This window comes from Drosophila tropicalis, unplaced genomic scaffold, assembly GCF_018151085.1.
Source record: "Drosophila tropicalis isolate 14030-0801.00 unplaced genomic scaffold, ASM1815108v1 contig_694, whole genome shotgun sequence".
Lineage (NCBI taxonomy): Eukaryota > Metazoa > Arthropoda > Insecta > Diptera > Drosophilidae > Drosophila > Drosophila tropicalis.
Window position 1 is genome coordinate 2,029,828 of NW_027173176.1, and position 16,496 is coordinate 2,046,323.

Consider the following 16,496-nt stretch of genomic DNA (forward strand, 5'->3'; position numbering starts at 1 on the left):
AAAATTTATTTAACAGCACGTTAAAATAATGAAAAAAATAGTGGGAATGTTAATGTTGGATGAAAATACTGGGAACTGCGGTGCAGAATGAAACTGTAAAATATTATGCCCCATTTACACTGCCTTCTATTAGAGTGTAAATACACAAATTACGCAAAAAATTAAAAAATAAAATCATATTTTTACCATCTTAATACACACATCAAAACACAGTTTACCATTAATTTTTTGTTTAACTGAATCATGCAGACTTTTACGAGTGCAGCTTTACTTACTTTGTTTCTTTTTCGAAAAAAAAAATATATATAACGAATTTTGATTGAGCTCACTTAAAACTTATTCATTTTTGTTTCGTTTCATTTATTTTTGGATTTTTTGTTTGTTTTTTTTTTTCATGTGCATTTTATGGGCGCCAAATTTAAACAAAAAATTTCATTTTTCAACACATAGTATTTTCTGAAGTAAAAAATAATAATTTGAAAATGCAGAAATATATATGTATGTATATTTTTTTCTTTTGTTTTGTTTAATAAAATCACAAAATAAAAAAAAAAAATAAAAATTAGATCAAACGCAGTTTTATCTCTTGGAAAAATGAATGTAGATATGGACAAATGGACTAATTAAGGGAATGACTAAATTTGTGCCAGTGCTTGTTTTTGATTTAAAACAATCAAAAACACGCGGACAACTTATTTACTAAATATACATACATGTTGTTATGTATATGAACATATATATAAATAGATATATATTTATAAACGTATATATATATGTAAGTATATATAAATAAATGGTATCTGGTTGCGACATTACCTTTCATGATTTTACATAATAATTTATGTTCAGTATACTCTCAAAGATCACAGTTTTTTCATTAGTTTCATTAGTTAAGCTCGATAAATATTTCAGTCCTAAATATATATGCCTAGGTGAGAGTTACAGGTACACACTATCGACTACAAAATACATCTAGAAATGTATGTATAGGTAATATGATGTATCCATCTCTTTCACTTTCAGTTCATAAGGAACAGATCCTTAAAAATTTTACACATCTGTAAGTAGTTGTTGCTTTTTTTTTTTTTTTTTTTTTTTTTTTGCTTTAGTTTAAGGGATTAGTGCTGGGATGAGATTTAGATTTTACTTTGAATATTTGATTTACAATAAAAACGTATTTACAAATTAAAAGAAATTATTAAGCTTAAATTCTCCAAACAAAATAAATAGAATAAATTAAATTCAAAAAAAAAAAAAAAAAGTTGATGTATGTATATATAGAGATAAATAAATATTAAATACATAGAATGATACAATTGGAAATGCTAGCGATTGTATATAAAAATTTGAATTTGCTTAACAAACAGCCAAACCCAGCCCGCAGTCAATTCTGAGTATAGGAACTACAATCAATAATAATAATAATAATACAAAAAAATAAATGTTAGTAAATTTTCTTTTATCCGCTACTTCATATACTAAATGCGGTTAGGAATGTTGTTGTTGTTGTTTTTTAATGCAAATATTTTTGTTGCGCTCAGTCTGAATATTTTAAAATCTACACACGCATACGCACACACAAACACACACACACAGACACATACGCATAAGCACGCACACAAACATGCGCAGCAAATACATTCGAATTCAAATTCATTCACTCATAGAGAAAGAGACGGAACGATGTGGCTTAAATATAAATGGAGCGAATGAGTAATAATAATAATAAATACGCTTACAACAAAAGAATCTGCCGCTTTCTAGCCCGTTATCTTTCTCAATGGATTTTTGCTTGATTTTTGTAATATCTTTTCATATTTTTCGTTTGAGGTTTTCATAATTTGCATTCTTTTGGTTTTCTTTTTGTTTTTGAATCGCTTTGTTCATTTTGGCAACAAAATATCGCTTTTTGTTTTTGGTTTTTTTGTTTTGTTTTTTGTTAATATAACAATTTGATTATTGCAGTATTTATGCTGCAATTGATTATCGTTAACATACAATTGTTGGTTGTACAATTTATAAAATTGATTAACTAAGAGTAGATTAAATGGTAGACACACAATGCAAGACAAGATTGAAAGTTAATCGTTTTTTTCGAACAATTATTATTTTCTCATTTTTTTTTTTTTTTTTTTTTTTTGGGGTTTGTTTTTTTTCCATATATATATATTTTTATTAAATAAACCGAAATATTAAAGTACAATAATATTGAAATTCTGCTGCGAAGACGTGTGGGTTGATGAGCATATTTAGTCCTCCACAAACAATTGTCCAACGCTGATTTGTCCTACTTCGTCGTCGTTCTCCTCATCATCATCATCAACATCTGATCTGATCCTTGCGCTTCTATTTCCTCATTCTCATACATCCTTAGCAACGGCTGGAACATATTTGTTGTGTTTTTATTTGTTTCAGATTCGTTTAATTTCTGCCTTCTTTTATAGTTCCTTGACTTGCTGTTGTTATTGTATTGTGTGTCTCGTATGTCCAAGAGTCAACATTTCAGTTTTTCGTCTGCGTACGGCGGTCTAGGAGAAACTATGTTGTATGCCATATTATATATTCATATCCTACGGTATTGGTAATGTTAAGATACAAATCAGAATTTGGTAAATCGCGCATCTCAAGCTAGGCGGCGGCATCATTATTATTATTATTTGTTTATTAGAAAGAGTTTGAGTTTGAGTGTGTGTATGTGTGGTGTTTGGTGTGTGTCTAGTTAGGTGTAGGTCTAGGTTTGTGTGTGTGTGTTTTTTTTACTTTCGCTTGCGTGTCTTCTCCAGCAGTCAATGCCTTGAACGATGCTCCTCGCGTCTATCCCGATCGCGTTCACGCTCACGATCACGATCCCGATCGCGATCGCGCCGCTCTCGATCCGATGACCGATACCGTTCACGATCCTCATAATAGCGCTTCGAAGAGGGAGCCTCTGCAGCTTCCGCCACAACGGGTTCTGGTGACTTACGTGGACGAGCCGAACGACTGCTACTGTAACAGAGGATTGCCGTGCATTAATATTGGAATAATTCAACATTGCGACATTGCATCATTTTTACCTATCATCTCTGTAGTGATCTTGTGCCTGACGTTCGCGTTCTCTGCTCCGTGAACGTTCACGATAACTGCTGTAGGGATATGGAAAATATAGATAAATCGTATATTTTAATTTATTTTGGATTACTCACCCGCCATCCCTTTCACGTTCGCGATCTCGATCACGTTCCCGTTCCCTGGATCGTTCACGGTAGCGTGATGAAGAACGTTCGCGCCTTTGACGACTGCGATGCGATCTCTCCCTGGAACGTGAACGCTCGCGACGATTGTAGCTCTTGGCCTCAATCCCATGAAGAGTATCCTGCAATGAGCTTATCAAAATCTTGCAGCGCTCATCGTGTGCCACCTTTGATTGCTTGATCAAGGAAATGGCTGTGACCAGGGTCTCAATGGCGCTGGAATATTCGCCAGCGGCGGCATCAGATACAGCTCTGCAAAGGATAACACAAAATTACAATTGGATTGGTCGTTCTCTCTCTCTCAAGCCGTCTTTCTCTCACCTAGCAATGGCCGAACTGCTGACCGTACGATTTCTGCTCATCACCTCCTCGAACTCAACCTCCGTCAGCTGCGGACCCATTTGCGGATCGGGGAACGGACCAGGTGGCTTGCCTTGTGGTGGTGGCCATGGACCTCGGGGCCCGTGTTGGGGAAATTGTGGCGGTGGCCCGTGTTGAGGTGGCATATTCATACCCTGTTGCATTGGCATATTCATTCCTGGCTGTGGACCTGGTGCTCCATGTGGGGGACCACCCATTCCAGGGTGTTGAGCCGGACCGCCGGGCTGATTGAAAAACGTTGGATTCACATGTGGAGCTGGTGCACCATGCGGTCCGCCTGGCCCGGGCGCTGGTGGCAGGCCACGTGGTGGACCCTGTGGCGGGAAACCACCATGCATGGGCGGTCGACGCCAATCCGGACCGGGAGGACCTCTCACTGGCATACCCATTGGACCACCTTGGAACTAAAAAGGCAAAGGAGAAGATCAACGATTAGTCAAATAGTCACACAGTCAACCGCTGTCAGGAAGAGTTCAATCGGCAACAGGTGAGAGGCTGATCAATGTCGCTGTCTATGCATGGGTGGGTGGGTTAATGTTATCTTTAAATGTTCTGAATACATCTTCTTAAGCGACCTTTTAAATGCCGTGTCTATACAATATTAAAGTTAACTTAAATATCTCGGTTAGTTGAAATTTTGATCTAAGTTAGAAGATATATATATATATAAATAGATTTATCTGTAGTAAGAGGGGTCTGCGTTTTTTATGTTTTTTTTTTTTTCTTATAGGGATTTGTTACCATTGGAGGACGCTGAGGAGGTCCATTGGGTGGACCACCTGGTCGTGGTCCGCCTGGCCGTTGACCCGGCCATTGACCTTGCGCTGGTGGATATCTTGGTGGCGGCTGCTGATTGCCCATTAAACCGCCTTGGGGATGCATTGGCGGCTATATAATTAACATAAATATTTCGTTATCGTTGATTTGATCGGTTGGTTGGTTGATTGTTGTTGTTGATTGATTGATTGTTGTAGGGTAGAAGTGTGCGAAAGCGTTGTCAAAGACATGGAATAGAACATAAATATATATAAGGCGTAATAGATAAACATTTTTTTCTTTTATATAATGTATATATTTATATATACCTAAAGTTGATAAACAAGAGTGTAGGCAAAATAGTACAAAAAAAAAAAAACAAAGAGGGTAAAAAAAAAAAAAAATGCTAAACATTTTTATATATATAATTTTACATATTAACTCAAATCAGACAATTTAATACGATAGAGAGAGAAAGAGATAGTAGATCAAATCAAACTAAATAGATATACAAATAAAACAACTAAAGCTCTAACTTTCTCTAGTCTATATATATTTTCTACAACTAACTGGGGCTCTTCCTCACATCTGGTAGAGTAAAGTTAGAAAACACAACCGACACGTTACTTACAGACCGAATTATATATAATGCTCTTCGATTATTGGCATTGGAGGATAAAGAATTAAGCTCAATAATAGACAAGTTTACAGCCCTAAAGGACTAATAGGACTAAAAGCATTGCATTGGTCATCATAAAACTACTAGGCGTGAATAACTCGACAGTAAAAATATTTGTTGTTGTTGTTATTTAAATACATATATATATATATATATATATATATATATATATATACATCATTCCGTTATTGCTCGAAATAAGAAGACAATTAAAGTTTGACTTTTATGAGAAATATTTTGAAATATAAATTTATCTTTTTTTTTTCTTTTTACTAATTACTTTATATTCTATGGCTTTAATACATGCATATTATTAAAGTCCTCTCTTAACAAGTTTTGTTTTACAGAGTATAATATCAAATTGAAGTTAACTAAATTCTATTTTTCATTATAATTGTGCCATATAATTTTAGGTGTTTTTTGTTTGTTGTAACAATATTTTAAGTGGATTATTACTTTGCTTGGTGTTTTATCTACATTGTGAAAGTTACAATACGTTTTCATCTACAAATTTCCTATATACATTTTCCTATGTCCTAAAGGCTTATGTATATATGTACATATATGTAGGTTCCTACATATGTATAATATATATATGTATTTAAACAGATATACCAACATTAAGTCTGTTTGGGAATGCTACACACAGATAATCGCACATATACACACACATACACACACACAAATTTCTTCTAAATTTACTTGTTTAACGAAAGAGATAAATCAATAATAAATTATAATAGGTAAATAAAAAATAAAAAAAATTAGGAAAACAAGAAACTTAATTTACCTAGTTAATACGACAATGATGATTATATAATACGGTTTGTTTTTCTTTTGGTGGCTAATCATCAGACCAATATCACAGACGTTAGGTATATCAATATCGTAAATTAAATTAAAGATATTCACAAAGATAATAGTAAAAAGGTTTTTCGTGTTTTTTTTTTTCGGGAAAGGAATTAAATTAATAATTTTGCATTCAGAACAATTTTGAGGAAAAATTACAAAGTAAAAACCATTTAAGTTAAAGTTATTAATTTGAAAAAAAAAATGTTTATAGCGTTTGTTAATCATAACATTGTAATTAATAAAAATAAGATCTAAAGAAAAGAACGAATAAAAGATGATGATATCGAGAAATCTCTTCAAAAATTTTTAGAAACAATTAGATAAAAGGGAATGAAACTTTAAACGGCAAAATGAAAAGTTTTGAAAGAATTTTTTTGGTGGGAAGAAAATTAAGCTAATGAAACACACCTGCATGCGTGGAGGTCCTGAGTTTGGTCCAACCTGAGGCACCTGCGACATATGCTGCGGTCGATATTGTCCACCTGGTGGCATTATGGGATTCATGCGAGGCGGATGTCCAGGCGGACCACCACCGCCTTGAGGGCCACCAGCACCGGGATGTGGTGGCATGGGACCACTGCTGCCACCACTCATATTTGGTGGTGCCGGGCCACGTGGCGGACCGTTCTGCTGGGGCGGCGGCACTGGACGTGTTTTCTGCAAACTCTCAAATTGCGTTAAAGCCTGCTTGCTGGGATAGGTAACTACCGGTGTTTGGCCATGCATCTCCTTCTTGGGCAGCTGCTCCAAGACGGCACGCAGGCTTTGCTCCGAGCCCAATGAAATGACACTGAATCCCTTCGATTGACCATTGGCCCGATTCTCGAAGAATTTCACCTCTTGCAAGTCAGCGACACCAATATCGCGCAAAGCATTCGAAATATCCTGATCCGTTGTCCACCAGGTTAGATTGCCCACATACAGCTGATAACGGCGATTCATGGTTGGAGTTAGACTACCACTGCCCTGATGGTAAACTCCATTGGGCCCACTACCGGCACCGCCGCTTGAGGCAGAATCCCCAGAACCGGGGCCGGCTGAGCCATCTGCGGTGGGTGTACCACCACCGCCGCCGCCAGAGGCAGCTGCCTCTGAGGGTCCACCGATGTCATCGTATAGATCTACACCATCACCTCCAAATTCATCCTACAGAAAGAATCACAAGCAAAAAAAGATAAAGAAAAAAAATGTGAATTCGCGTGTTTAGTGTGACCAGATCGTTGATTGGGTGGAGGGGGGAGGCAAGTGAATAGATACACACGCGCCCGCCTTCAACTCAACCATCTACTCTTCCATATCAAGCAGCCGCAGCGCTGCACTCACCTGAGCCTGCCCGGTAAAGTCCTTGTCCAGGTCTTCGGCATACAAATCCAAGACCACGCCATCGGTCATGGTTGCCACTGGTTAATTCTTAAGGCAGCAGCAATTGGCTCTCACTTTTCTTGCCCGTTTCACTTATTTTCACTGCGACAAGCAGATACCAACACAGAAACGCTTGGATACAGCGGCCACCGGCGCGCGGTTCTCCTAAGTTAAGTAACTAACTTTGCTTACCGTGCAATTAACAAATTAATTGCTTGGGCTTTGTCTTAAATATGTGTTTCACATACACAATTATTTACATTCTACTTATGTACGAAAATAAAACCCACTTTGCTTCGCGAAAATATTTTTTCAGCAGCTTGGCTTAAAATGGCGGAGTATAGTGGGACCAGATCGAAGTAAGCTTACTAATACTGAACTACAGCAAAAAATAAAAATTACCAACACTGTCAAACAAATTTTTCAACACTTATAATTTGAAATGAGTCTTTTTTATTCAAATTACAAACTGTCTTAAAATCTAAAACTTAGGGATTATAAAATTCCTTGGGCTGCAGATCACAATAGGTTATTCCTGGTCCCAGGCAAGAGGCAAAGCCCATTAAGGATGGCAAGCAACTTTGCTCATACACACCAGTAAACAAATGTGACCAGGGGCCTAAGGAAATGGAGGCGGACAATCAAGTGACGGTTAAAATTATTTTGTAAATGTATTACTTACCATGAGCATAGACGGCTACATCTCCGCCACCATGTGTCTCCTCTGACATGGGCACTCCATGAGGATAGCGAGCATCCTTGTCGCCAATATCCAATGTCCGCAAATCCACACGTTCCACTACACTATCATTAGTGGTATAGAATTTCTGATAGTCTGGCCCATTGGCATACGAGAGCGTGGCATAGGGCAATTGATCAACATCACTCAGCTCAGAATTTAGTCCTGTAATGTTATTATTTACATCAGGATAGCCGCTAATTGTAACCGTATGTCCATGATCCGCAGTAACCACAATCAATGTTTCCCATGGATTGGTCATTTGACGTGCCTTGCGTATGGCATCCGAAAATTGAACAGTTTCATCTAAGGCCTTTTTCGCCTTGGTCTCATGATGGGCATGATCGATTCGCCCGCCCTCTACGAAGAGGAAGTAGCCATTGTTATCCTTTGAAAGAACTGCCAAAGCGGCTTCAGTCATTTCCGCCAATGTTGGTGTATCTATGCTATCGTCCAAATGATAAGCCAAATGCGATGCATTGAACAGACCTAAGAGGTAGTCCGTTGTCCTCGGATCATTGTTAAGCAAATCCGTTCGGTTGAACACAACTCGAGCATTTCCCGGTTTGCTCAACTGCCATTCATTTATTAAGTTTCGTCCATCCAATCGTTGACCCTGATTACCATAGACATCTGTGGTGGTATTGGGCAAGAATTTTTTAGTTCCACCACCGAGAATAACTCTCAATCGTTGGCCCACATCACTCTCTATCAATTGCTGAGCAATATCCGGACAATTGCTAGGATTCTGGCCCAACTCATGCACATCATAATCACTCTCGAAGTCCCGATTCGAGGTATGGGCATAAACACCAGCCGGACTGGCATGAGTAACTCGTGTTGTGGTCACCAGACCAGCAGATTTACGGCCCCGCAGTGCCCAAGCTGCTATCGATGACAAACGGTTCTGTGGTAATCTTGCTGCAGCACAATCATTCAACTGAACATCAGCGGTCACACCAATGGTCAAATAGTTAGCCTTGATCCCTGATAGATAGGCAGACGCTGTGCATGCCGAATCAGAGACTTGTTTGTTGGCACAATATGTCTAAAGAATTTTCATTCCAAAAAAACCCCAAAGTTATGCTTTTGAAATCGATTGTTTTGAAATATTCCACTTACCTTTGATAGACCAACATGATTAAATTTCTCAAATTCCAAGCGATTTCGTTCACCCACAATGCCTCGCAGTTGGCCGTCATATATCCGACTTGCTGTTACCGTGGGCACTGACATGCCATCGCCCAAAAAGAATATAACATTCTTGGCCAAATATTGATTTGGAGGCGTTGATAGCTTCTCGTAGAGTGTACGTTGGGCATCATGGAACCATAATTCCTTATTCTTAAGCTCACTTTGAGAATGTATATGCCAGCTCTGCTCTGTAGGAAGAAAAAAAAAAAGAAAAGCACAAAAAAATGTTTTATTTTTTTGTTTAATGAGCGAAAGTGTGATATTAATTTAAATTTTTCTTTTGTTGTTGTGTGACAGAATTTTGCGTGTGTTTGTGTGTGTGTGTGTGGGTTTGTGCTTTTTTTTTTTAGGGCTTTATATTCTGTTTAGCACTTGATTAAGCAGTGTATTTTGCATATGTTTTGTATTTGTATTCAACCAGCTAGCAGCACTCTCGCTAACAAAACGTCACGCACCTGGCCCATATGTGTACTGACAATGGCTTAAAACGGCCAACTGGAGAAAGAGGAGGGGGACAGGTGGAAACGGTAGGGACAGATCACCGGGCGATAGCCGAAAAATACGCATTTTGCTTTTAATTAATTTCTTCTTTTTTTTCTCTCTCTCACTCTCTCGGTAGAGACGTAGAATTTTGATGAACCACAGAGACAAGTTCAACTTTCGAGTTGGGATATCGGAGACAGAACCGTTATAAAGTCTACGGTACGACTAAACCACATTCGGACTGTGGTTTGCGTTTTATATGAAAGTCAAAAGTACGGTGAGAAAGAAAAGGCGGGGAGGGGGACATATCAAATGTTACAAAAACATCGACAAAACAAATGTTTAATTTTTCGGGATATACATACGCATACAAGAGAATGATGCCACACGGCTATTAATTGAAAAACTGGAATCGATTGTTTGGAAAATTTGTTGAAGAACCAGATTTTCTTAGTTTATTGATATTTAAATTGTATGCATATTGGATGAAAGCCTTTTAATCATTTAGAACTGGTTTCAAATGCATCCCGAATAGCCCTTTTATTACCATACGAATCATTTACACTAGCTTTGATAGTAGATTTTGAAATTTTGTGTGGGCCCAGCTACAGATTAGCTACCTTACTCATAATTATAGAAACAAAATATATAAGTGATTTTGAAAATGCTATGCAACGTCACTTAGTTCTTTCAAACATTTCTATGTGTATGAGTATATTGTTTTTGTTTTTTGGACAACTCGTTTTTTTATGGGGTTTTTGGCCTTTTTCTTGGGTCATTAGTTACAGACATTTGCGATGCAGTTTGTTTAGATTTCATTACCTGATTTCTTATGGCATTATTAATCAATATAGAACTCAATTTCTGAATATATTTAATGTATATAGAAACCGGTTTTGTGTGTGTTCAATGTTTGAAATGCATGACAATTATCTTTCTATTAGCCGGGCAATTAAATGATTATCATCTTCTGACATTATGACGACATTTCAGTATTATTATTGTTCTGTTTTGTTGTTTTTTTTTTTTTTCAATGTAGATCTTTGGCTTACAATTAGTTTTAAAATTCGAATAATTTAAAAATTGCGCCCAATTGTCCATTTGCCGTTACCTCATGCATATAAAAAGGCCACACTAACATTCACAATGAGAACAGGGTAACACTGCATTTAGTATTTTTTGTATTTTTATCTTTAGCTTTCTCATCTGTTTTCGTCTCTCAACACTAACTTGGAACAAAAAAAAAAAAAAAAAAAAACACACACAATTAAAAACACGAAAAACGCAACAAATTCGCAGTTGTAGGTAATTGAATTGAATTTTCAGGTGGCTAACGACTAAAAAACTGTTTAAAATCGTCTCAGTAAAGTGCTGAAAATTGTCAAGCTTTCTTGTCCTGGTAAATTTATCTTGCTAAATGTCTGCGCTGACCCCGAATCCAAAATCAAACAAAGAGTCATACCCCCCCACATTCCTCCACTCGTACAACCCTCGACCCATCTCACCTCACCACACCCCTTAGGCCTAACAAAAACATACAAATAAAAAGAAAACTTGGCTGAGACGCATATGTATATACTATATAATGATATAAGTGACTAAATAAAAAAAAAAGAAACTCAACTAATTGAATTCGATTGCAGGCATAACAAAGAAAACAATATTCAGTGAAGGGAAAATTCTAAGGTCATCAAGGTGTCTGCGTACGAAAGCATGGACTTGCAGCATATGGAGAATGGCCTCGGCGGAGGCGGCAGCGGTGGTGGTGGCATTTCTGGGGGCGGAGGCCTCAGTGAGATTGAATTTCAACGTCTGGCCCAGATCATAACCACTAGCATAGAAAAAGTACAACGTAATGGTAAGTTGCCCCTATGACTAATCACACAAATTAACTTGATATCTCTCATATTTTCTCTCTCATTCTCTTTAGTTAGCACAATGCAGCGTATGGTCAATCAAAGGAACACCCCACAGGATTCGCCCGAGTTGAAAAAACAGCTGTTCGTAATCTATCATTGACTTAATAATCAAATCTCAGGCATAAAACAATTGCTCTCTTGCTCTCTCATTCTCTATATAGTCATCAACTAATGACGTATACCCAGGCACTGGTCACCGATACTAACAGTCAAATCAATGAAGTCGACAAATGCAAGGAAAGGCATTTGAAGATCCAAAGGGATCGCCTGGTTGATGAATTCACAGCGGCATTGACCGCTTTCCAGGTATGATTCATGCTCTTTATCAATGTTTGTTATTATTTTTAGTATAATTATCTATGATAATTTCAATCTTACAGTCGATTCAACGCAAAACAGCGGACATTGAAAAGAATGCTTTGCGTCAGGCTCGTGCCCAGAACTATAACATTGCCCATCCACCAGGCGGCAGTAGTGCCTCCTCTGCTCGTAACAATACGAATTCCAATTCCCATAATGCCAGCAGCAACAATAGCTTCGAGGACAATTTCTTTAATCACAAATCGAGCCAACAATCGCAGCAACAACAGCAAATCCAAACCCAAATGCAAGAGCAAGTCGATCTGCAAGCATTGGAGGAACAGGAACAGGCCATACGTGTACTGGAGAATAATATTGTGGGTGTAAATGAGATCTATAAGAAACTGGGCGCCATGGTTTATGAGCAGGCCTTGACTGTTGATTCTATTGAGTCGCAGGTGGAACAGACAAGTGTCTTTGTCTCACAGGGTACGGAAAATCTGCGAAAGGCAAGCTCTTATAAGGTAAATATTTCAATAACTATTGACTAATTTCTTTTAAAACATTTAAAACTCATTTCAAGCTTTTCAATTCATTTAATAATATCTTGTTTTTCTCTTTTTCAGAACAAAGTCCGCAAGAAGAAACTAATCCTTATAGGCATACTGAGCTTTGTTTTATTGTTTATCGTCTTGATTCTTGTATTTCAATTCAAAAACTAAAAGAGACTCAACTGCAAAGATCAACTAAAAAGAAAGAAAGAAGAAAAACAAAAATGATACTAAATTATAAACAGATTGAAACAAAAAAAGAAAAGAATTGAAACCCAACCCCCCAGAACTTAGAAAATGATTGTAAAAAAGACAAATGTTAAATGCATGATCGAGAATCCACAACACTCCTCTCTCTCCCCCAAAAAAGCTTCTGGGGGAACCTTAGATGCATTTGAAGGCTTTAAAATTGGTTTGGGATTGGACAAAAGTCAAGTTCCGAGCATTGGCTAGAGGAAACAAAAAACTTACAAAAAAAGGAAAAAAAATAGGAAACCAAAAACGATTAGAAACAAAAAAAAAAATACAAACAAACACTCCTTAAAAACTTAAAAATTATGACAAAAATTGTCTTAAAATTTCTGTTGCATGATTTTTAATAAGTATTGGAACACATATACATCTACACTCTTCTATGTTATATATTTGCTATAAAATTATCTTATCTTATATTTTATATATGTACAATATTTAATATTAAAGCACTATGTATATTTCATTATATGAAAAGAAAACAAAACAAAAGAGAAGAAAGGAGAGAAAGTAAGGAAAGAGAAAGAAAATTGTTGGCTGCAAATATTAATTCTGTTTTTGAAACACAGCGCTTTGTAACTTTGATTTATGTTTAAGTGGAAGGCCTAAAAATAAAACCAGCAAATACTAAAAATTATGAAAAATAAATAAATAAAAACAACAAAAAAGAAACACCAAAAAAAAAAAATACGATCCTTAGGAAGAGTGGAAGGAGGGTTACGGGGAGGGTGGGAGGTGAAAACTGGCTTGCGCTGAAAACGTTTCGACCACTTCATTTGCTGCCCTCTGAAATGAATGAATCAATGAATGGAACTCTAAATCTTTTTCGATATTCAAAATGTGCCTGATCATGGTCAACATCATCTTCAGGCCCACTAACCCCGCCTCTGCCTTCCCGTCCCACCACCATCAAGCATAACCATCTTTACCACTGTCTTCTTGTACCTACCTCTAACCTCCTCCTCCTCCTCCTACTCCTACTCCTCATTTCAGTTCCATCTTGACGATCATTAAGATTTTGTGTTGTGCATTGATACGCATGCTTCAGCAGCTTATGCCCTGGACCTGAAGTTCCAAATCTGACTGGGTGTTCATCATCTCCTCCACCCCACACACGCACGCACACACACACACACACACACACACACACTCACACACATAGTCACATTAATGCAATGCGGCAGACGCTTGACACTTGAGGCACAGCCCATGGGCAGGTCTGTTGCTGTTGGTCCGTTGGTTGAGGTGTGTCAATGTGTAAAGGGTTTCCTCTCTTGGACTCGGACTCTGGGCCTGCATACAAATTGAGTTTAAATTTTTTGCCAATTCACTGACATTGATAGTTCGTTTGGGCATCATTTGTGTGGTGGCTTCTTATCCACTTGTTGGCATCGAGTGGTTTTCTCGCATGCATTTAAGTGCAGCTCATTTCCTTCTCTCTTGGCTCTTGGGTCTTCTGGGTCTTTTGGGGGACCCAACAACAGCAACAACAACAACAACAACAAGAGATCGCGCACACAAATTGTATTTGCGCCAAGTCATGTAGTTATTTCTGGTACAAGATGATTTTATACACTCATTTTTTTACGTTTTTTACGTTTTTTTTTGTTTTTTTTTTCTTATTCCACCAACTACTCTTTATGAAGGGTATAATGATTTAATTGGGCTATATCATTAAGGTTTAACAATTCAGTTTTAGGAGTTTGAAAATAAAGCTTAGTGAAATAAACATATATCTTTTTTATATGAATATTCTTAAAGATGGCCAACAAAAACAACCACTAAAGCAACCAAATTCATTAAACTTTTTACTTTCTTAAAGTTAATTTTAAAGCCTAATCATTTATTATGTAATTGGTAATTTTTCTCTTTAACTTTCTCCATTTATGGATTGTTTCTGAGAACCTGTTATATTTTTTATCTGTTTAAAAATTGTATATATTTTTTTAACATCATCTTTTAACGCCAATAAATTTCTTTAAACAAGATTGTTTCTTTTATCTTTAAACTCTGCAAATATTACTTAAACTTTTCCTTCGAAATTTAATTTTAAATCCTTTTTTTTTAAATTTCAAATACATTTTTTTACAACTTTATAAAAATGTATTTTAATTTAAATTGAAACTATTTATTAAGTTCAACTAATTAGTCCTTTAAATGTTATGTTCTTTTAGAAGTTTAATAACAAATTGAAGTTAAAAATAATATTGAAATATAAAAAATGACTTGTCAGATACATATGTATGTGTGTCACTGGGCATAGGGACACATTAGAGACACATTGGTTTTAGATCGAGAGAGAGAAAGAGTATTTGCAGTTCATGGTTCTTTTATTGATATCCAATTTGTTGATTTCTTTTGGTTATGCTTGGCCTGTCAGTGGCTGTCCAAATACGTCACCGCGTTCTCCCTCCTCCTCCGCCACACTCGAACATTATTGATTGGTTCTCTCTGTACGTACATAGATGGGCCAAGGGTTACGGTTTCGGGTCTACAGTTGACAACACGGCGTAATCACATCGATTATTTGGTACATGTCATATTCATATTTTCAACTTCCATTCACACAAAAGTTGAGGGAAAAAAAATCAATTTGAAAATCCAGTCTCTCGGCTGCAGGTCACGTTGATTGAGTTGAGATGTTGAGATTGGAAGGTGTTGGAACATTAACAGAAACTATGCACACCTTCAAACAGCAGGTAGTACTTGGTACTCAGGGACAAAGAGATCATCCTTTATGCTGATGCTGCTGATGCTGTGTGTGTGTGTGTGTGTTTGCATAGGTCTTTCATCATATGGGCCCATAATAATATTGACACATTCTGGTGGTGTGGTCATTACCACCAAGTGAGTACCTACATACATATGTACATGGATGATTCGGAATCTCATTTGCAAAGTCATTTTGTACAAATAAATCCAGCCTTCTGTTCATCTCTCTCTCTCTCTCTTTCTGTGTCTCTCGAATTTTTCCCAAACGCATGTTTTGACTTTGGCGCATAAAATACTTAACGAAAAATAGGAAGGAAATTCCGTCAACTTGCTTAAGCATGGATTGACTTACCAACTTGGCAACAACTAGCCAACACTATGGATTGGCATTGGATTGGCGTTGGCTTACCAGAAGTCTTTCGTTGCATGGTGTTAAACGGAGCTAGGGGAAAATTTTGCTTAAAGGGTCTCATCCTTAATCTGCAAGCCATTTCACACACACGTTTGCCGTTATAAACATCCGGTTCATCCGGTTTTTGTGGCATTTCCCAAATCAATAAACTTATTATTATCTCATTTCTTCGCTTCTTTGGAAAAATTCTTAATTAAGCATTTTTATGAATGAAAATTGTTGTTGTTGTTCTTGTTGTATTTTCTCCCCCGTATGAGTGTGTGTTTGCGTTCGTTCGTTGGTTTTTTTTTTTTTTTTTTGTTGTTTTCTTCTATTACAGCATTTTAAGTGGAATTTACTTGATGAAGTGTAAATCTTTTTGAATTTTTATTAAAAACAAAAAGGCAAAACTCAAAACGTATTTCTATAGTGCTGCTGCTTTCTTTTGATTGTTCTACCTTTTTTTTGGTGTGGGGGAGAGAACACTTTGCACACCGCCCTCCCCCCACCAGCCTAAACACTTTCGACATTTTTATTAATGAAATTCGCAGAAAAAGTGGCCCACTGATGAACCAAATCTATAAGCAATAGTATCTTCTCAATCTCAACATTTTTATGAACTGCCACTAGCCGCACCCGCACCCGCCCCTTGTTCCTCGTCTGCCCTTCTCTACCACTGCCTTTATCATCAT

At 37.0% G+C, this 16,496-nt stretch overlaps 3 protein-coding genes and 1 long non-coding RNA gene across 10 annotated transcripts; 1 reads left to right on the top strand and 3 right to left on the bottom strand.

The window, feature by feature from the left end:
- Positions 1-1,809: 1,809 nt before the first annotated feature.
- On the bottom strand, positions 1,810-7,603 carry Cpsf6 (cleavage and polyadenylation specificity factor subunit 6). Of its 5 annotated transcripts, none has more exons than XM_068292581.1 (7): positions 7,225-7,602; positions 6,310-7,047; positions 4,356-4,502; positions 3,555-4,018; positions 3,186-3,485; positions 3,057-3,122; positions 1,810-2,985 (listed from the first exon to the last, which is right to left on the bottom strand). In XM_068292581.1, exons 1-7 carry the CDS (start codon positions 7,291-7,293, stop codon positions 2,787-2,789), a joined length of 1,983 nt encoding a protein of 660 aa, XP_068148682.1. In that variant the 5' UTR covers positions 7,294-7,602; the 3' UTR covers positions 1,810-2,786. The 5 variants fall into 5 exon arrangements, with proteins under 5 accessions (XP_068148682.1, XP_068148681.1, XP_068148680.1 ...); XM_068292580.1 differs by having other exon boundaries at positions 1,810-2,988; XM_068292579.1 differs by having other exon boundaries at positions 3,057-3,125.
- A 96-nt stretch (positions 7,604-7,699) lies between these two features.
- Positions 7,700-9,892, bottom strand: Alp1 (Alkaline phosphatase 1). Its single transcript, XM_068292739.1, has 4 exons — positions 9,652-9,892; positions 9,125-9,384; positions 7,946-9,050; positions 7,700-7,882 (listed from the first exon to the last, which is right to left on the bottom strand). Exons 1-4 carry the CDS (start codon positions 9,761-9,763, stop codon positions 7,752-7,754), a joined length of 1,608 nt encoding a protein of 535 aa, XP_068148840.1. The 5' UTR covers positions 9,764-9,892; the 3' UTR covers positions 7,700-7,751.
- A 950-nt stretch (positions 9,893-10,842) lies between these two features.
- Syx7 (syntaxin 7) lies at positions 10,843-12,747 on the top strand. 3 transcript variants are annotated; one of them, XM_068292477.1, is made up of 6 exons: positions 10,843-10,984; positions 11,323-11,537; positions 11,610-11,679; positions 11,760-11,904; positions 11,979-12,422; positions 12,525-12,747. In XM_068292477.1, the coding sequence occupies exons 2-6, from the start codon at positions 11,393-11,395 to the stop codon at positions 12,618-12,620; spliced, it is 900 nt and encodes a 299-aa protein (XP_068148578.1). In that variant the 5' UTR covers positions 10,843-10,984; positions 11,323-11,392; the 3' UTR covers positions 12,621-12,747. The 3 variants fall into 3 exon arrangements, with proteins under 3 accessions (XP_068148578.1, XP_068148579.1, XP_068148580.1); XM_068292478.1 differs by having other exon boundaries at positions 10,884-10,980; XM_068292479.1 differs by lacking the exon at positions 10,843-10,984 and adding an exon at positions 11,061-11,078.
- A 2,114-nt stretch (positions 12,748-14,861) lies between these two features.
- On the bottom strand, positions 14,862-16,216 carry LOC137579320 (uncharacterized). Its single transcript, XR_011032799.1, has 2 exons — positions 15,766-16,216; positions 14,862-15,708 (listed from the first exon to the last, which is right to left on the bottom strand). It is a non-coding gene; the product is annotated as an uncharacterized lncRNA (long non-coding RNA).
- Between the last annotated feature and the right edge of the window lie 280 nt (positions 16,217-16,496).